At 38.6% G+C, this 19,633-nt stretch overlaps 3 protein-coding genes across 5 annotated transcripts; 2 read left to right on the top strand and 1 right to left on the bottom strand.

The window, feature by feature from the left end:
* Positions 1 to 1,312: 1,312 nt before the first annotated feature.
* LOC110069552 (uncharacterized) lies at positions 1,313 to 6,496 on the top strand. 2 transcript variants are annotated; one of them, XM_020777080.2, is made up of 4 exons: positions 1,313 to 1,436; positions 4,108 to 4,177; positions 5,265 to 5,480; positions 5,565 to 6,496. In XM_020777080.2, the coding sequence occupies exons 1-4, from the start codon at positions 1,371 to 1,373 to the stop codon at positions 5,708 to 5,710; spliced, it is 498 nt and encodes a 165-aa protein (XP_020632739.1). In that variant the 5' UTR covers positions 1,313 to 1,370; the 3' UTR covers positions 5,711 to 6,496. The 2 variants fall into 2 exon arrangements, with proteins under 2 accessions (XP_020632739.1, XP_020632740.1); XM_020777081.2 differs by having other exon boundaries at positions 1,315 to 1,436; positions 4,100 to 4,177.
* Positions 6,497 to 7,132: 636 nt separating this feature from the next.
* On the bottom strand, positions 7,133 to 13,646 carry LOC110069567 (uncharacterized). Of its 2 annotated transcripts, XM_089291955.1 has the most exons (3): positions 13,389 to 13,646; positions 9,930 to 11,338; positions 7,133 to 9,808 (listed from the first exon to the last, which is right to left on the bottom strand). In XM_089291955.1, the coding sequence occupies exons 2-3, from the start codon at positions 11,292 to 11,294 to the stop codon at positions 9,710 to 9,712; spliced, it is 1,464 nt and encodes a 487-aa protein (XP_089148081.1). In that variant the 5' UTR covers positions 11,295 to 11,338; positions 13,389 to 13,646; the 3' UTR covers positions 7,133 to 9,709. The 2 variants fall into 2 exon arrangements, with proteins under 2 accessions (XP_089148081.1, XP_020632750.2); XM_020777091.2 differs by having other exon boundaries at positions 7,133 to 11,338; positions 13,389 to 13,644.
* Positions 13,647 to 15,184: 1,538 nt separating this feature from the next.
* Positions 15,185 to 17,840, top strand: LOC149111175 (uncharacterized). The gene is made up of 3 exons (XM_089292507.1): positions 15,185 to 15,299; positions 16,536 to 16,712; positions 17,608 to 17,840. The coding sequence occupies exons 1-3, from the start codon at positions 15,212 to 15,214 to the stop codon at positions 17,748 to 17,750; spliced, it is 408 nt and encodes a 135-aa protein (XP_089148633.1). The 5' UTR covers positions 15,185 to 15,211; the 3' UTR covers positions 17,751 to 17,840.
* Positions 17,841 to 19,633: the final 1,793 nt, after the last annotated feature.

Raw genomic sequence — 19,633 nt, 5'->3', positions numbered from 1 at the left:
AGTGGACTGATTAAAAGTTCTTCTCGTGTGAGTTATTCACATATGTTTATAGTTCAACGACTTGCATTGTCTAAAGTAATTGTGTTTATTTTCCGTTTTTAATACATAAACTAAACACCAGTAAACTACGTCAATGATCTAGTAACAGAACTTGACCCATATACAACCGTTTACAACGTGGTTGCCCAATCAATCAAGTCCCTGACCTGTCCATTTTCCCGCGAACATGAAAGAGGACTAAGCCCAAATCTATACTCCTTTCCGTAATGTTTTTTACAATAACTGTCTAATTTTTTGCGCGCTGATTGGCTCATTTTTATCATCAATAAGAGTACAGACGGATAAAATTTTAATTTATGCAAGCTTTCAAGTTCAACTTTCAGCTGTCAAACTGTCAACTTTTTAACCAATGAGATTTTATGGACTTTTTTAAATAGTCAATCAAAAAGCGAGAAAAGCTATTCACAATGTTCACGTCGTTTTGAATAAAATTCACTTATCTTTGTTTACGGCAAGTTTGCGGCGTCTTTTCCCCTCATTTATTCATTTGACCATTTTGGGGTCTTGTTATTGTAAAAAACAAACTGATGTCAGTTTTTATGCGTCTGTCCTCTTATTGATAATAAACTTCGTCATAACATGTCAAAGTTTACTGCGGAACCACTCGCCTGCGGCTCGTGGTTCCACAGCCACTTTGACAATGTTATGACACAATTTATCACCAATAAGAGGACAGACGCATAAAAAACTGACGTCAGTTTGTTAAATTTATCTCCAATATGACACTTTGAGCATTTTTAAAGTCAAGATTGAGTCTAAGAGGCCTGTCTTAGGGTATGAAGTAGGTAAGTAACTTAATTTGCCCAGGGTAGCCCATTCAGCAACGAGGCTGGTATCCATAGGGGCCCTAGTGAAAATTCACTCAAGTTAATTGAGAGCTGCTGAAACAGTACAAGTACATCTCACCTCATCTTCTCTTGCTGAGGCAGCTCTACAATACGCCGGAGAAATTTGAAAACGCAGCTTTTTTTCTGCGGTTAGGCCTACCGTCCGCACTAATCTGACACGAAAACAAGGCTTTTCGAAAATGCTCTTCAAACTGGGGGAAACGTTTTTGAAAACGGAGCTTTTCGAACACGAAGGCGTCACGATAATCATGTGATTGCCCTGATCGAGTTTTCCTCAAACACAAATCCAAAATGACCGGTGATTGCTGTGTTTTTAAATTCCCCCGCGTTGTGAGGACTGGGTCTCAACCTTCATGATTCTGATACTTTTGTCTTTGAGAAATTACATTAATATTCAGATGCTGGGCTTTTATGCAAATTAATCCAGTTGTTATGCCTTCTTAATACGAATAATCGAGTCGTATGTTTGCAGGAACAAACTCGCATCGTTTGCTCCTCAAATCAATCGCTTTTCGTGAAGGCAGATTGGTAAGTGCACTTCAATTGTTAGACAAACAAACACACCACAATGATGACATTTTATACCTTAATGCTTTAAGTGTTATAAGTGGGTGTCGTTCTAAAAGCGGACTGTGAACAAATATTTTAAATGTCATTCGTCGTATGTGCTAATTCTCCTTCACTAGATTCGACTCTCGTTTTTGTTCTGAATTTTGTGCCGAGCCAAAAAGCTAAGGCTGGGACAATTTCAGAACTGCATTTCTCATGAAAATTTGCAGCGAAAATTGTCACTTTAAATCAGGAATAAACTATACGAAAGATTCAGTCAGCAATTTGCAACTGGTAATGACAAGAACTTGTAGATGGGTCTAGATAAGCAGGGAAGAGATGATACAAACCGCGAGTTCCTCTCCTTAAAGGTGAAGTTAAATCAAATATCTAACAGAATGTCCGGTCCACTGGCAACGCGTAATCCCCCAACAATATTGTGTTTTTTTTTTATATCAGCAACTCTGATTATCACAAGAGTTTGTGGATTTTGAAGACAATGAAAACAAAGCATTGATGACCGCCATGAGTGTCACTTTGCAACACGCAGTCACTGAAAACAACAAAAATCTAACAACTGAATGACTATATATTCATCTTAATTCGAGCCAAAAAAACGTAAACCGGCTGAATACGCGATAAGTCACACCGTGTAAAATGAATATTGAATCGATGTTCTGATTACGTAACCGTTAATGAGAACTGTTACAAGTTTTGAAGCATTATCAGTTTACGGAATATTGATACGATGTATGTATTAATCACTGTTTACCAGCCCGTTGGCATCCAGCTTGAAAACTTAGAGAGACACCACCGCATATCTATTACCAATGTTTTGTGGACTTTTGTCCCTTACGTATCATACCAAGAGAACATAGCACATTTTTAATGTTTGCAAGCATAAACTACTTGTAGAATGGTCCTTTTACTCCAAAAAGCTCGTTCAATCTTCCGGGATATAATTGACAAGGAATATATAGTCATCATAAAACAATCAAATGTCGATGATGTTTCACCAATTCCCCTCAGTGGATATAATTAGCGCTTAATCGTGACAGTTTCCGTCATGTTCATTATTGCTGAGCAATACAGGGGAACCCCGCGCTATGGACAACCGCTTATTGCGGGGATTTTGTCTGTTCTGTTCCGATAAAAAGCTCTTACATTTTCTATTACTGCGGACGCGGCGTGCCCAGTAGTTAGAGCGCTGGATTTGCAATCCGGAGGTCCCGGTTTCAAATCCCCCGTCCCTGCCACTGGATGACGGATTTGTGTTTGGTGTTAACTCCTTCACTCTTTGTACACCAACAACTAGCTTAATTTGCATGACATAAAGTGTTGCAAAAGCTTTTGTAAACTAAAACTAAAACAGTAATGACTATCGTGAACATATAATGAGGTTATGATAGGGAAATCAAGTTACATCGGTTTGATTTGAAGGAGGAATATTGCGTAGATCAAAGCAAGATGAAATGCATTTTCTCGCGTTTAATAGGAATGCACACTTCATTAGCGCGGATGTGTTCCACTGGTATTTGTCGTGTGAGTTATTTCGGAAGTGCGCGTGATTATTTGTTGTCAGGTATACATGAATAAGGTTTTTTTGCAGTTTCAAGGTTACTTGCGGTATCTCTCTCTATCATTCTGTTAATTTTCCTGTCACTGTTATCCTTTACCTCTGCATATTGCTGTAATATTCAGATAAGTTATTATTGTAGATATTTGAGAGCTTGTAAGTAGCTTTGCGTCCTCGCTGATTTGTGAAGCGATTATTCCTGTCCTTTGCCCGTGTAGCTATCAATGAACGAGATGCCTATTCCTGATTGTTGTCTGCGTTCATTATATCTAGCGTGAAAAAGATTTGTTCCCGTTTCACTACAGAGTGATTAGAGAACAAATGAATTTTGCTAATTGAGTATTTTAAGGTAATTATTTGTAGAAGTCATAGGTTCACCGATATCTTGTAATGAAGATAATTGTGTTTCAAAGTCGGAACGATATTTTCTACCTTTCTATAAAATCCATCTCTTAGAATAGAAATTGTCACTCACAATTTGATTAGTGATTAGCCAACTGCTCAGTCTCCCACCAGTTCGGGTTTTTAACAAGTTTCTGTTCAATTTTCAATAATTGTTCGCTTATTTCATTGTTCCCAATTAGCACAGCAGTGCTTAACACATCGACACCTAAATTCATTTATTATTTATCTATTTCACATTTGTCTTCTTCTTCAGAAACTGAAATCTTTCTACATGTTATTCAAATTTCATATTCTTACAGACTATTTTAATGAGTACGTTGTCGAGCTTGAACCTCACAAGAGAACTTTAATTTTACTTAATGCTAGATATTTATTTACTTGAATGAACGTAAGGCCTCCTCAAGAGGAAGGGACCGACTTCCTTTTTGTACACACTACAGTCATAACTTACCCTGAGTCACATCCGGCGATAGTTCCTTATGTCGGAAAGATCGCCGGCATTGCTTCTTGTTTGTTTGTTTGTTGATTTACCATTGTTTATGGATATTTTGTCGTGGTTAAGGTAAACGAGGTTAGATAATCAGTGAATCTGCCTGACAGCAGCTCATATTTTGTTCCAAGCAGATATTCAAGCCATTATTAACGCCATATGTTATTCTAGTTTAACAGATGATGCAACTAAAAATGGTCATTTATCCAACTGAGATTATTCTAGCAGCTTGTATTAGTTTTCTAGCAGGTTCGTAAATCACAAAGTTTCTTGCTTGTTGATTTATTGTTCAACTTTGATTTTATGATGTTTTTATGACCTTCTTTTCCCAGCATTTAATTAACTGGTATCCCTACCAACCGACATTTGCTCGCAATAGGCTGCCCGGGGGCGGGGCATTTGACAATTTAGTCAAATGCAAAGAATTATAAATCGGTACTTTTAAAAGAACGAAATCTTGCTGTATTAAACATCGAAAGGATTAACCCTACGTAAAGAACGCAGATGTAAATTCTATTTCTGAAATTTAACCCATTGAAAACTAGCTTATGCCCCATCACCTCCCCCAAAAATTCATTTTGGTCTTCCATGTACGAGAAAAACGAGGCAAAAAGCGAGTATGGTATTGGTGTTTGGTTGAGACAAAAGGGCCAAGAAGGTCAGTTTAATAAAAAATCCCGGCTTCCAAGGTACGTTATTGCCTGACAATTTCATAATAAAAACGGATGGTATTTTTGTTTCCAGGAATTAGCTTTCTCTCACGAACCCCCCCCCCCCCCCTCCCCACGGGGATTTTGTATGCGCCAGCTGCCCCATGGGGCAAATGTCAATTATGTCCGTCAAATGTTCCGGAGAATGAGTGGGCTTGAAATTGACACAGACATTGACAGAACTATTAACCTCCTGCCAGTTGTTATTCTTATTTGGGTTGCATGTGTTCATTTATCTTTCTTTCCTCTCACATACACATACATCTCAGTCGCTTGTGTCGGCAGAGTCTGTGTTTGAACTTAGCGGCCCATCAGGCTGGTCCTTATCTCCGGTACGGTTTCCTGAACATGTAGTGATTATGAGTTTTCCTACTCCCCCCTGGATGCTTGTCCATCGCCGGGTTTATAAACCTGGGTCACCCAGTCTTGGGCAAGACACTTTACACACCGGCAGCACTGCTGATACAGGCACTGTGAGATTAAACTGTCTTGCCCAAGAACACAACGCGATGACCCCGGCAGTGCACGAACCTGGGCCTCTCGATTCGAAGTTCAGCGAAACAGCTGTTAGATAACAGTGATAGTTCCCAATTGACTATTTTCCTTTTTACTTGTTTGTTCAACAGGACAATCCATTTCATTGACGCCATCCCCCAGTATTCAACAAACGATAACCAGTGTTCCCAATCAGACAGCGACCGTCAATATGTCTATGACAGTATCGTCCAATTATTCACTAATTCAACAACAAACATCCTCTGTAAATCCTTCATCAGTAGTGACTGTCAGTTTCCACAGCAGCGTAACGAGTACCTCCCCAACTACCTTCCCAACTACAACAAGTAAGTCAAATACGTCATGGTACTTTCTAGCAATAGCAGCAGTTTGTTTATTTACCGTTTGCTTCTTCTCCACCATTACAACAGAAGATGATGAAGATGACGATATTGAAGATGACTCAGAAGAAAAGAAAAAGATTGCACTCATCGCTGCAAGTTGCACGGGTGGATTTGTGTTACTCGTGGGACTAACTCTCATCATATGGACTCACATAAGAAGTAAAAACACATAACGGACAATAAACAAGCTGATAAGAATATACATTAATTGCCCTACCACTTGTTACACACACGACAGAAGAAAATGAAGGATGACACGTCTAACTGACGGAGCTATAACGAATCATTATTAAACTATTTTCGCACGCGGTACGCGGTTAATCGCAAAGCGCCACACATGCGCGCTCTGTTGTCAAAAAAAATCCTCTAGGACAATCGTCCTGCCCTGAAGGTAGGCTCGATTTCCACTGCTCTCTCGAGTCTTGTTTACGTTCCTACAGCGGCTGGTAATCGAGCCTACCCTGAAAGCTACCAAGAAGTTTATTTTACGCCGACAGCATGAAACAAGACGTTATATTCCCTTAAAAACCGACAGGTTCAGCTTGCTTGCTAACCCAAGTAGAGGCTGCAACAGCCCACCGTATGCATGTATTAGAATTATGATGAAATATAGCTATTAACCAATTATTCCCAATAGTATGTATTAGGTACGCTTCGACAGCATATCAGGCGAGACTGGTCAAGCCCGGGTTCGTATTTTGGCGAGACTGAGCAGTCGAGCCAAAATACCCAGGGCGAACCCAACTGTGCAATAGTATTTGGACCAATCAGGCGAGTAATTTCAAAATCGCGCTTGATTACATACATACGTAAATGACTTTATTTTGTCTCGAATTTATAGTGTAACTAGGCCTGTAGTGTAGCTAAGGAACTAATATCTTCGAGAAAAATAAACATTGTAAATATATAAACAAGTACTACTACTAACTAATATGTTTGATTACATAATGAAACAAAAATGAACTAGTGCAGTTTCATGCCTGAAAGGAGACTGTTTTCGCGAGGCGTTTGAAAACCAGTTATTACTCCCTGAATTGTACAACTCGAGCTCCAATTACCAATTAAGGTTATTAAGAACTTCTTTTGAACAAAAAAACTCTGTTCACTGTTCTCAATGGTTTGAAGGCGACTTTGATTTGTTGTTGCCTCAAGATTCGACTAACCCTTTCCGAAATGTCCTGCAAATAGGCTAGCACCACGAAACCATTGGATGGTAGATCGGTAGGGAGTTTCGACAGCGATCCTTCGCAGCTACTGATGAAGGATGAGGGATAATTTCGCAGTACAGCCTTGACTCGTTTCATTTCTTCGCGTTTCCCTTTCTGTGTTGATGGGATGTTCTGTGCCCTGCGCAGCAAGGTACTGACTACAGATCTCCTATGGCACGAGTTTCTAAGCGTGCATTCGACGTGCTGCTTTTTGAATCCCGGGTACTATAACATTAATATTTCAACTGATGAAGGCTCAAGCGCCAGCCGAAACGTCTTGAACGAAACATAAAAGAATAGTGAGTGTCAGACCATTATCTTACAAGCAGGGTTTTACCAAAACCAAATTTCTCACTTGCTCGAGTCAGTCAGTGAAGAACTCGTGAGTCACAGCAGGAATAACATTTTTTTATTAGTTCAGTGGAGGTTAGAACCTCCTTGTACAACATAATAAACAGCACCACGTGGAAGTGGAGAGGCTTTCAACTCAGGGCAATCACAAATTACACAGACAATCCAGTGAACCAGTCAAATCTCAAAGCAAATATATGTATCCCACGCAAAGCGCGGGAAAGCGTGTGCAAGTGAGTCACGATTGGTTTTGGATTTACTTCTGATTGGACGACAAAGTGGGGCAAGTTTTAAACCAATCGCTTAGTGCAGTATTATAAAACGAAAGCAGAAGCCAATAAAGTCCTAAAGTGATGACGTCACAAAAATAAAATTTTTGAAATTATGGGATTTGATATAATATTCTTATAGAGGATCCTAAAAGATGCCCTCATCCCAAAAATTAGCTCTGAATTGCAATTCCTGATAGAGATATAAGGGATCAAAGTTTGATAGCATCCCATACAAACCCTTCAAAATTTGTTTCAGTTCCTTCAGTTTAGAACTGACTCAAAATTAGAGAGATTTATATGGGGCAGTACCAAATTTTCATCCTTTATATTTCGGTTGGGAATTACAATTAAGAGGTAATTTTTGGCAAAGACCCTTTTTTAAGGACGCTCTATTCGAAAATGGTGCCAAATCCCATAATTTCTCAAATTTATTTTTTTGTGACATCACACTTTAGGACTCTATTACCCTGTGCACTGAAGTGAAAACTGCTCTAGTGTTTGATAGGTGTCCAGCACAATTGACCATTTTACAGTTTCCTGCTCAGTGACCTGGCCTTTGAATGGCAGCAAGGCTGCAGGTGACCAGTTTTGATACAGACCTCACTGCTTTTGTTGTGTAAATCAAATTGTTTTAAGTTGGTATTTCAATGAGAAAAGCAGAGAAGTCTGTATCAAAACAAAATCACCTCCTACCTCGCTTACATTCATAGGCCAGGTAACTGAGCACTCAACTGTAAAATGGCGTATTAGCACAGCCATGCGAATGCCATGCTGAAGAGCTTTCATATAAAGGTCACACATTAATATCGTGTAAATGGAAGGTTGCATTCTGAACCAGATGTGAAGGGCTCGATCATAGTTAATAGAGGGAAATAGTTAAGAAGCCTGGTAAACATCAAAGAAGCAAATAAAGTGGTTGAGATTTATGTTAGAAGGTTCTTGACACTGCGCAGCTTTTGTTTTATGCTCACAGACTATACATGAATTACGTAATCACAATGGTTAGTTGTATGAGCAAACACAACCACCTTTTGAATTTTGTCAGGTTTTGTGCAGGGTCAACCCCCAAAATAGCCAACAAAAACATACAACAAAGAACTTTGCCAGGTTTCCTAACCATTTCCCTCTATTAACTATGGCTCGATATTTGTACTGCTCGTTTTAACTTAAAATATTCAGCATGCAGAAAATACTGCCACAAGTGTGGACAGCAATGTCCTTTATAGCCAAACCCAAGGGAAAAGTAGTTCTTGGTAGTTCACCTGATTACCGTAAGCTTTGAACACAATACACAGGAGAATAGGGGAGGGGACAGAAAGACCAAAACTCTCAACCCTCTCAACACTTTTGTATTGGGTTGTGGACTGTGACTGTCCCTGTGTTACAATGTTATATTAGCTAGTATTTAATCTCTTATGTAAAACGTCAATAAACGTTATTTAATGTAAGTTATCATTGAAACGAAATTTAAAAGCCCAGAAATGGAAAGAAACTAAGTAAATAAGTCTCCATACAATCAAAAAACTTTCTTGGATATCTTAAAAACTTTTCAAAAACTGTTCCATGTATATTTGGTAATAAATTGTTGACTTAAATCACACTTCAGTTTCCTAGAAGAGCTCAGATTTGTAATTCACCTACAATAATTACAAAGAACAAGATACTAGTTGGTTTTACAGTTATCAGCGGTTTGACATACAAACAAGGCAAAAGGGTCAGTTTTTCTTTTTATTTATATATGGCTAGCTCCATGAGCGGGCAAGATGAATCAAATCCTGTGCTGTGATTGGCTACCCGAGCAGGCAAGATGGAGCTATCTTGCCCGCTTGGGACTACCCGCCGTGTCCCGCAAGAAAAATTTCCCCAAAAGCCCTATAATGCATCCTTTATTGACCCAGATTGTTCGGTCAAGATGCCTGGATATTGGCCTCATTCTTTTTTTGCGAGTTTATGGACCTCGACTCCGTCTCGGTCCATAAACACGCAAAAAAAGAACTTGGCCAATATCCAGCCATCTTGACCTCAACACTTGGTCAATAAATCATACGTATTGACCCTTTCACCTCGTTTGTATAACTTTTTGAACAAAAGAATATTTAACCGCAAGACTCAGCTGTAATAACAGCTCTTCAACCTACAGATAAAAACTAAATGATCTGGAATTAACTTTAAACTAGTCTCTAGGCTTCATTTGGTCACCAATTTGATCATTTGATTACAAACTGTACCTACAGCTCAAACAGTTCCTTGCTTCCCTTTCCAACTTTTAGAAAACTTTTCTTAATGGACATTACCTGTATCTGACTGAAATACTCTTTCTCCTTATTTCGGATTTCCTTTTCTAAGGCATCAAACAGTGTTCCTGGTTCAACACCAGCCTCAGAGAAACACCAAGCAAATTCAAGTAGGTCTTTTGCAGTAAAACTAGTAAAATCTTTTTCTGAAATGGAAGAAAATAAAAATTCATAGAACTTTTTACTTCCTCTGCTGGCCTCAATAAATCCTCGCATAAGTAAGAATTTTTCCTCCTTAGAAAATTTATGTAACCCACGCTGAAATACCTCTGCTTCGATTACATCAAACAGTTGACTGCTTGCTTTTCCCATCCTTCCAAGAGACCAGGCAACTTGACATAACTGAGTAGTGGCAATCTGCTTTCCATTCCTCAGACACAACTCAGTTTCAATTTCTGTAACTAACTTGTTGTCATGCCTTTGGGCAGCAAAAAATGAAAGTAGGATCATCACAAGTTCATGGGTGTGAAGCATATGGGCACCACGTTTGAGTAACTCTTCCTTAACAACATCAAATACCATGGCTTTTATAAAACTCCTCTTTCCAAAAGACCAAATGATGTCTAAGAGCTCAACATTGTTAAACCTCTCCACACCAAGTGAGACAAGACCATTGTCCACATAGTCAAAAAATTGCTTGCTTCCTTTTCCAGCCTTGCCAAATGCCCAAAGTACCTTAGTAATAAAACTAGTTTTGTTCAAGTCAGCTGTTGCTCGTCTTGGAATTTCTTCTTCTACTCTGTCAAACAACTTGTCTGCTTCCACTGCTTTCTTTGCAAATGACCACACAAATTCAGCTAAAGCATTACTGTTAATCATTGTGAAGTCTCTTGACAGAATTTCTTCCAAGAAGGCCTCAAACAGTTTAATGGAACCATTCTCTGTTTTAGCAAATGACATTATTATTCCAGACAGTTGGTGATTTTCAAAATCACAGATCTTCACCTCTCCATTTAAAATAGCTTCTTGAAACTTGGGAAATATTTCACTTCTTGCCATGTTAAAGCTTGCACATCCACTCAAAATCTGACAGATATTTTTATTGTCAAATACTGAAGTACCCCGAGACAGAATCTTCTTCTCGCAAAGGTGAAACAGCTTTGGATGTTTCACTTGATTTATTCCTAATGCCCACATTAATGTGGCCACATTCTGAGGCAGACACTTGGACACTTCTTTTGAAATAGAGTCCAGCAATTCCATGTATGTGCTTTTATGTTGTTTTAGTACGTCCTTCTGTTCCTCATCTCCCTCTATGATCTTAGCAATGCTATAAAGTATGGCAATCTTGTTTACAGTCTCTGCCACATACTTAGCCTCCGTAAAAAATTTCAGTTGCTCTTTCACTGTTTTCAGGGACATTATTTTCCTCTCAATTATCATTTTAACTTTAGTTGGGCGTGATGACTTTAAGTTAGTAGACAAGTAGGAGTCTGGAAGGTTGACATAGGGCAGGCTGTTACTTCTCTTTGTTGGTTTAACAATCACATCTCCTGGCCATGAGTTGCTGTATGACTTGCTGAATTCTTTGAAAGTATATGATGGAAAATTTTGAGACAGGAAGGGACAAACTCGCAGAAACCGTGCGCTTGTAGACAAAGTTAAAGTCCTCATTCCATAGGCTGTAAACATTTTAATTGTTTACTCTTGTAAACTAGCCAGAAAGTCTGCAAAGTCTGCAAAGACAGAAATCAAATAAGAAATGGAAAACTTAAATATTGCTATCAGTGAAAGCCAGTTAATTTATATTTCTATGAGTTCAGAATCTGAGAAATTCTATGACAAGTCGCTCATGCACAGTGCTAAAAGAAACCCTACAAAAGCACTGAATACCAAACTGTGTGTGCAAGGAGTTTAACATAGTTTAATATCCTCTAAAATAAATCCTATCAGATAAAAACAATAAATGACCTCTAACAACTGAGCATGCAAACTATAATGGTAAAATTATATTAGCCGAAGAAAAGTTGTAGCAATGCAGACAGATCAGGACAATTTCTCAATAAAATCCTCTGTAGGCAAGGGCAAGACCAGTACACCAAAGTAGTCTATTACATGGCATCTGAGCATGTGCTAACACCCAGAACAATGAGACAAAACCACCATAAATGAGCCAAAACCACCAAAACAATGCAAACAAAATTCTTGGAAAGGCCAAAACAAGAGTAACCTGAGTATTATACAGGCCAACCACAGTGCCATTCAGGCTAATGGAAGTGTAGGCCTGCAGTATCGCTGCAGAGATGTCCCCCCTTAGGGGGGAAATGTTTTCTCACAGAGGACTGGACTAGGCTATGAGAGAAAAATAATGTTATAACACAGCGCACATGCTGGTCCTACCAAATTCCTACTGAGACATCACGGTAAAAATCTCTATTTACAGACGGCCATGCGTAAGTAACATGACGTGTGCAGTTTCATTTTAGCTGCAAAATTTCCATGGAGTTTAGCTGCGAGTTCCTTTTGTTAAAATTTCGGCAATGTGAATTTCATTCTGAACAATTTAAACACTACTTCGAGCCTTAGCTAAGATGTTTATTAAAACTTGAGTATTTTGACTTTGTTTGTCTTTATTTTCATTGACCATTTTTGACTTTGTTTGCCTACATCTTCATTATAATTAATTTGAAGAAGCAAATTTTTCATCCGCAATTTTAGAAACCAGATGAAACGTTTTCATTCAATTGTTGCTCAACTCATTGTAGTGTGTTTTTTAACCAGGCAATAGGATCCTTTGTTTTCCTTCACCATGCATTGTGAAAACTCTACAGTCAATCACAAACAAAACATGTCTTAGCCCCCAAGTTGTTTTCACTAGGTTATAAAAGAATTTGTTCATGCTTATAGCTGTGCATATATCGAGCTCAAGAAGCTAGAGTTGCTCTCGGCTGTGCCTCAGGCAACTCTCACGCTCTCCAAACTTCCCACATACATCCATAACTCTACATAAGCATGCTAAGCACGATTTCAATTCTTTAATAGTAACTCATTCCTTCACTCCTCGTATATTACATAGTCACAGCTCAGCATGAGGTAGATTCAGGCTTCCAAAAACTAGGGAACATTTTCCTTGTAAAATGTCTTATCCTTGTTCTCTCGTTTAGTCTGCTTGGTCATTTCCAAGAATTTTTGTTTCTAAATTACCGATCAAGGTCAAATGAAAGCCTGGAAAGCTAAGTCACAGTTGGCCTGGCAATAATTCATTTGCGATTGCACGTTTGTTTGTCTTTTTGACTGACATGAAAATTGACATTATTGTTTCTGATTGGATAAACAGCTCAGGAGCAAATTTCCTCTTGAAAATTTGGCATATTGTAGGTGATAAAAGTGTTATGTGCTGGGATTAACTTTAAGTGGAAAGGACTTCGAGAAAGTGTAACTCTTTTCGTGACCTTTCACATAGTTGGTAGAATGTCCACTTTACCACCTTTACGTCTCACGAGGAAGGTTTAAAGAATTCTGATTTTAGGGCATCGTTCTGAAATGTGATGTACAAAGATAGGGTCATATTTGTCAACAATATATTAATTTTTTCAGCGATAAACGTATCTAAAACTTTTCATTTCAAAAAGGGAACACCTGTTAAGAAATAAGCTTTAGCTTAAGTTAAGCTTAAATTTGGAAAAGGTAGCTTTATAGGAGTAGTTTATAATACTAACTCTAAGTGAACAAGTTCCGAGTGTGTACATACTTCTTCTACAAAATTTAACTTGCATGACACCATACCTTAAAAGATTCCAATGAAAACCAGTACGGTAGAATGAAAGTGAAGCCTACATAGCATCGTAGCCCTCAACTATAGCCCTCATCAGAAGCACCTCTCGTCGCCATCTTGTCGCGAGAGATTGGTACCTAGCTGAGCGACCGTTCACTTGCTCGCTTCAACCCACAGGGCACCCAGGCTCAATTGCAAATTGCATACAAAACAAAACCATCTTGCCTCCACTACTCATCCGGACATAAATCCGGACACATATGGTGATTAGATTGGTCGCGTTAGACAGCCAAGCCACCGTGCCATTTATTCAATGTCAGCAGATGTTACAAAGATTCGAAAACTATGACTGAAGTGTGAAAACAAAGTGCCCCAAAGCCGGACACGAAAATCCCTAAAAGCCACCAGGTGGAAAAAAATAGGGGGACGTATGCCTCCAACCAAGGCAGTGTTGCCACCCTTGGGGTTTTGGGTATCCTAATTGAACGCAGTGTAATACAATACAAATTGTATTATTGTGTACACAAATATAGTAATTAAATGACAGAACTAAAGAATCATGAAAAAATCGGAAAGTATCATTCGTGCATAACGAAGAAAAACCGAGAAAATGGAAAATGAACTTTACAACTGTACACGGCGAAAGCTGACCGTGGAATGTCTCACCCTGCTAACGGTAACTTGTCTTTTTGATTCCACTGCACACACCGAAGCTGTCCCGAAACCTCTGCTCCATGCCGGCAAAATAGTAATTTATGCTGATTCGGAATTATCACAAATTACATCTCTTGATGAGAGTAGCCTGCTTTCCGACCAGCGGCTAGAAATTGAGCTAAATGGGGGTAGCATAAAAATTTTGCGAGAGTTAAATTTAAAATAAGTGTGGACTTAGAATCAGGGAGTGCCAATGTGCTTTTGGATTTCTTCTGAATCAAGCAGTTAGGAGGCATTTTCACAAGACAACTCTTGAAAGTTATATTGAGCGTGGCACGTTATTTTCGCGTCTTTGCTCGTACTCTGTGTAGGCCTTTGATTACCGTATAAACTTTTGATTATAGAGAATTACAAATTCTTTTGTGAACGTCGTCCGCACACGTCACTCGTCTTTTACCCAGGTGGTAACATATGCAAATTTACGAAACAATTATACTGATGGAAAAGAATTTTATATAATGCAACAAAATTACCAAAGCTTATCTGAAACGCAAATGCAAATTTAAAACAGACACAATCCATGAAATACTGAAGAAGCCTAGGCAAAATTAGTTCAGCGGAAACTTCACTCGGTCGTTTTGAAACGTGAGCAATATATTTAGCATGGTGGTTCCTATACAATATTGGCAATTTACATGAAAAGTGCTGGCAGGCGTTTGGCTAAATTACAATAAATTGAAATTAAATCAAGAATATAATTTCTTACGATTTTCATTTTGAATTAATCAGAAACGCTGTAACAACGGACAACAACTTAAATTACGAAATCTTACGATATACAAGTAAACTGCTTGAGGACTGAAATATTTCTCTAGCTCTTTTTCATTCCAATTATCGAAAGATCGAAATCCGCAGAACTCACTGTATAAATTGTACATCGCAGCAACAGCTGATGTAAGGGGCTGTTTTGTGAAATTGTAAAGTCAACAAGAGAGCACACCGTTTCAATTACCTCGTGCAATAAGCATGAATTAGAAAAATATGTTCAAAAAATGAATCAATATAAATATAAGTGAAAACTTGGGAAACGATAATCCAACTAATTTGCTAACGGACTTCGCTGTTTTTGTCCTGAAATCAAGGTCCAAAGTTCGAACTACCCGGGCAGCTCCTGGTTTAGATGATAATGGCGTTTTCAATCCAGACACGCAGTTTTTATGCAGTCATCTTAATTTCCCAATTTTTTACAAGGTGGAAAATGATTTCAGGTACATAGCAAAACTCAACATTTATAAGTATAAATATAGGTGATAGGTGATTTAGGCGTAATCTAAATATAGATAGGTGTAAATGGTAAAAGTTCAATTGAGGCCTTACACTTCTGTAAAATGACATTAAAATCGTTTAAAAAGAATCCAAGCTTTCGCCGATCTACGGCATCATCAGGGATAAGAGAAAATATTCCGCGTAAGGCTTATATACAGATGTTAAGTAAAAACGTGTGAAAAGCGAAAGAATGTGGGGGGCTAAAATGTATGAGCTAAATAATAAGATACAAATATGAATAAAAATGAATGATATGATCTAATGAGCGAGTGTCAAAGTACAAAGAGTCTCTAGATATGTTAAAATAATTATTAGAAGAAAAGGTCCCCGAATTCGCGATGATGCCGTAGATCGGCGAAAGCTTGGATTTTTTTTAAACGATTTTAATATCATTTTACAGTAGTGGAAGGCCTCAGTTGAATTTTTACCATTTTCATTTAAAATGCTTCTGAAGGACAACATCCAACGATTATAGATAGGTGTGTGTCTGTGTGTGTTGTGTGGTGTGTGTCCGACCATTTTATGCATAATCAGCTTGTAAACTAGCAATCTGGCAGTTTTAACCCACTGGTTATTTCACGTTGCCAGTACTCTTACATAATTATAACTCTTAATTAATTTGAATCAAGTTGTAACATGAAAAGTAAAACAAAGGATGTTGTTGTGTATTGTTTACCCTGTGATACCAACGTTTTGCCGAGTTTACCAAGGTGGCCTAAGGTTTAGCGAGCTGGACTCTGGATCGGGTGGTCTGGGTTCGAGCCTTCGCAGAGGTCAGCGCGTAGTGTACTTGGGAAAGACACTTAATATAAATGGTTACCACCGATACCGACGTTAACTTACCCCTTTTTCACAAAGTACCTTATACAAAGTCGTATGGCAAAGACGACAGAAATGTTCCTGAACGCTTCAGGCATTTCGACCGGCTGTGTAAAATTTTTCAGCCTAAAAAAGGACTTACTGCCCAAAGAGCTGAAGTTGGCGCCGAGTCCGTAGCCACACATGGACGATCAGTGAAGGCATTCGTCAGTTTCTCTTGGCCAGTGTGACCAGGAAACGCTAAAAGGGTGTTTTAGAGTGCATGTAATAGCTATTAGAAGTGGAAATTTCAATGAACTCTTGTCAGGACACAATGAATTAACAGCAAAACTTACTTCATCTCTTTGGGTCATCTAAAGGAACAACCATAACGCCGACAGTGAGTTCTCAGTTCTCGCAATCAGCAAACAGTTTTGTATCATGGTCACGTGTGAATGACACCAATTCGAGCGACACAATTCAACCCACAGGAACAAGCTCAGTAATTCATTCCACATCGAACAAAGTACTACCAACTACAAATACCACGACACAAGGTCAGTGTTGCTTGTGAACACTACAACTGAGTTTTACAACAAGAATCCCCTATGGATTTCCGTTCATCACTGTAACTGTCTACATGTAACGAAACCTTAGACATAACACGTGACAAGATACATCAGGGACTGCTTGCTTTTTGCTCCGTAGACCGTAATTGGTTTCAATGAAAAAAATCCTCCTAAACGGGATATTTTTAAACAAAGAAAATTATGCCATCCTGGGCAATGCCATTGGTTTACTGTACAAATACCTGTCAAATGTATCCCAACAACTAAACACAGACAACCAAAAACTGGTAAAACCATCCAAAACATAAGTCATCCGGTCACCACGACCAAGTGTTTGTTTTCCGGTGCTGTTTTTATCATTCTTTTCAAATAGTGATACTTATTGACAATTTTAGATGTCGTTGCCGTTTTCTTTTCCACCCACTTGTCATCCATCACTTCCTTATATGCTCTGCAATAGGCCCTTACAAGCGTAAAATTGGAAAATTTATATTATTCAGTGTGACCTAGCCATAAATTGCGCCCCCACCTCCAGTACCCCGCTTCAAAGTAAATTACACTCGGCAAGACGAACCAAAAAGTAACCTCTGATTTTCCAATTCTTGATATTTATTTCTGGAATTTACACTTAGACAAGACAATTTTTCGCGCCAATATCAGTGAAAACTGGGGAATTCTGTATGTACCTCGACTTTTTCTTATTTCATTAGCCTTCAGTTAGTAGTTGTTTTAGGAAAGATTAACGAGGCCACTAAAAAAAGAGGACTGTTTGACTTTGTTGGCCATCATTTGTCATATTTCTCTCTCTCTCTCTCTCTCTCTCTCTCTCTCTCTCAAGCCAACATTCCGTTTGCTTTTGTCTTGTTTTGTTGCTCTTGTGTAGAAGCTGGCCAAAATGAGGACGAATCAAAAAAGAGACAAGTGGCGCTGATATGTGGAGCATGCGCAGGAGTGATTATCATTGTAGTGAGCCTGACTGCTGTATTACGTACTCACTTTAACAGCCAAGTTCAAGATGACGGCTAATGTAAATTTTGCTTTTGATAATGAAAACTGAACAAAAATAATGTAAAAGTAAATTTGTTGCTCAAGTGAAGTAAAATTTGAAGATGACGTTGGTGATTGTGTTTACGTGAGTGTTCTTTGAACCTAAAATGTAGTCCATTGAAAAATGAGAAAAAATTTCGATTTTCATGTCAAGGCTATAAGGTCATCAGTGCCCCCGATTATCGCGAGTGGTAACTTCGCCACTGGAATTCATATCTATATTTTCGTGGACATAAAAACATAATTATTTCTTAGGTTTTTTTTTTAACGCATATTATTTCACACGTTTGCTTTTTCTGTGGATGTATTTCTCGCACGCACAGTGGACAGAGTGGATAAATTCATTGGTACACGCATAGACGTATTTGTTTACAACTTTGCACGTTTGTTCAAAGAGGGAGCTCACTTGGCCCCGGACAAACGACAAAAATTTGCAGAAAAAAGTTGCAGAAAAAAAAAACCTTAAAACAAAACTACATCAAGGCTAACGTTATGTTTTCCACTATCCAAAGTTCAATACTTTCCCCATATCCTACTCACTTTTTGAAACTTAATAACAAAATCAAGTTCTGAGTGTTTGGAAACGCCGGGGGAATGCAGACTTCTTGGCACTTTATGTCAAAGCCATTTTTCAGGTGTGGAGCATTTTAAAAACGTTAAATATTTACCTTTGTTCATGCTTTCATTTTCCGTAAAAAAAGAAGTGCGTGAGACTTGACAATAGGTGGACACTCATGCGATCCACCGCTGGTTTGTATTCAAAGTCACTCAAGACATATGACTCACTCTTTAAAGCTCTGTTTTTCTGGTTACTGCTTTTCTTTAGCATTTGAGTTTGGATAACTTCATATACGCTAGAAAACGATTAAGTTTGAAGGAAAACATTACTTCAAAATAAAGTAAAAGGAATGCATGGATGAACAGAGCAAAGGATCGCTTGCTCAACTAATTTACTTATGCTCAATGCGGGTCTTCAATGTTAGTATTCTGCCCAGGCTTTCTCGTTTGACAAGCGATATTTGAAAATATTCTTCTTTTGTGCCGTTGCTTTTTGGTGTGAATTGTAGTACAGTGGAACCCCGTTATCCCACTGACGCCTGTGCCGGCAGTAAACGGCCGTGAGGAGTCTTTGTTCCACTTCTGACGTCATCGCCTTTGACCAAAATTGGCATCACGTATTATCAAGTTCTGCAGGAGGAAAAGATCTTTCCAATGATACCCAGATCAGAGTGATTGGGTCAATGGAGTCTGAAATATGTACAAAAATGTTCTCGATGATGCTTTCTTGGGAAGCTTCGGGAATTCTTGGACTTGAAGCAAGCCCAGTAAAAAGTCAATCACTGCAGCGAAAAGATAAGAAAGGAGAAAAAGGAAAGGCCAAAAAAAGAAAAGCCTAAAGAAGTAGGTCACTTTCTCACCCAAAAATCTCGAAATTCTGATTTCTGCGCCTGCCCGAGCAAAAATGTCATAAAACGCGATGCTAGTGGAAGGAAATACATGTTGTCCTGTTCCAAATGCCTTTTTGAGTAGATTGGGGCTCGAACTCATTTGGCTCATATCCAGGCTGAAAATGTCCAAAATCTCCGGTCCAAAATATGCGTTTTTGACAAAAATCTCCGGGAGTCAACAGGCCGTGAAAATGTTAAATTTCATGACTTGTCTAAATCTGAGCTCCTCCGTCTTAACAGATACCTCACAATTGCACTTCTAAAACAACTGTCTTTAATAAGCACCGGAATGTAGATACAAATTAAAAAAAAACTTGAAACTTGAATCAGTATATTTAAGAAACAGAAAACATGTACCGCGTTTCTATCGAGATAACAAACAGCTTCCATGTTGCCGTGCGTCTGTTCAGTATA

The sequence above is a fragment of the Orbicella faveolata genome, unplaced genomic scaffold, assembly GCF_042242905.1.
Source record: "Orbicella faveolata isolate gen_17 unplaced genomic scaffold, um_ofav_v1 contig_24, whole genome shotgun sequence".
Lineage (NCBI taxonomy): Eukaryota > Metazoa > Cnidaria > Anthozoa > Scleractinia > Merulinidae > Orbicella > Orbicella faveolata.
This window is presented reverse-complemented; position numbering and strand designations above follow the sequence as displayed.

Excerpts from the sequence above, each read along its gene's own strand:
- LOC110069567 (XM_020777091.2), bottom strand. The coding sequence starts at position 11,294 with ATGTTTACAGCCTATGGAATGAGGACTTTAACTTTGTCTACAAGCGCA.
- LOC110069552 (XM_020777080.2), top strand. The coding sequence starts at position 1,371 with ATGTTTGCAGGAACAAACTCGCATCGTTTGCTCCTCAAATCAATCGCT. Across the intron at positions 1,437-4,107 it reads CTTTTCGTGAAGGCAGATTG|ATGATGCAACTAAAAATGGT; the intron begins GTAAGTGCACTT and ends CTAGTTTAACAG. Across the intron at positions 5,481-5,564 it reads TACCTTCCCAACTACAACAA|AAGATGATGAAGATGACGAT; the intron begins GTAAGTCAAATA and ends CCATTACAACAG.
- LOC149111175 (XM_089292507.1), top strand. The coding sequence starts at position 15,212 with ATGATAATGGCGTTTTCAATCCAGACACGCAGTTTTTATGCAGTCATC. Across the intron at positions 15,300-16,535 it reads AAGGTGGAAAATGATTTCAG|GAACAACCATAACGCCGACA; the intron begins GTACATAGCAAA and ends GGTCATCTAAAG. Across the intron at positions 16,713-17,607 it reads TACAAATACCACGACACAAG|AAGCTGGCCAAAATGAGGAC; the intron begins GTCAGTGTTGCT and ends GCTCTTGTGTAG.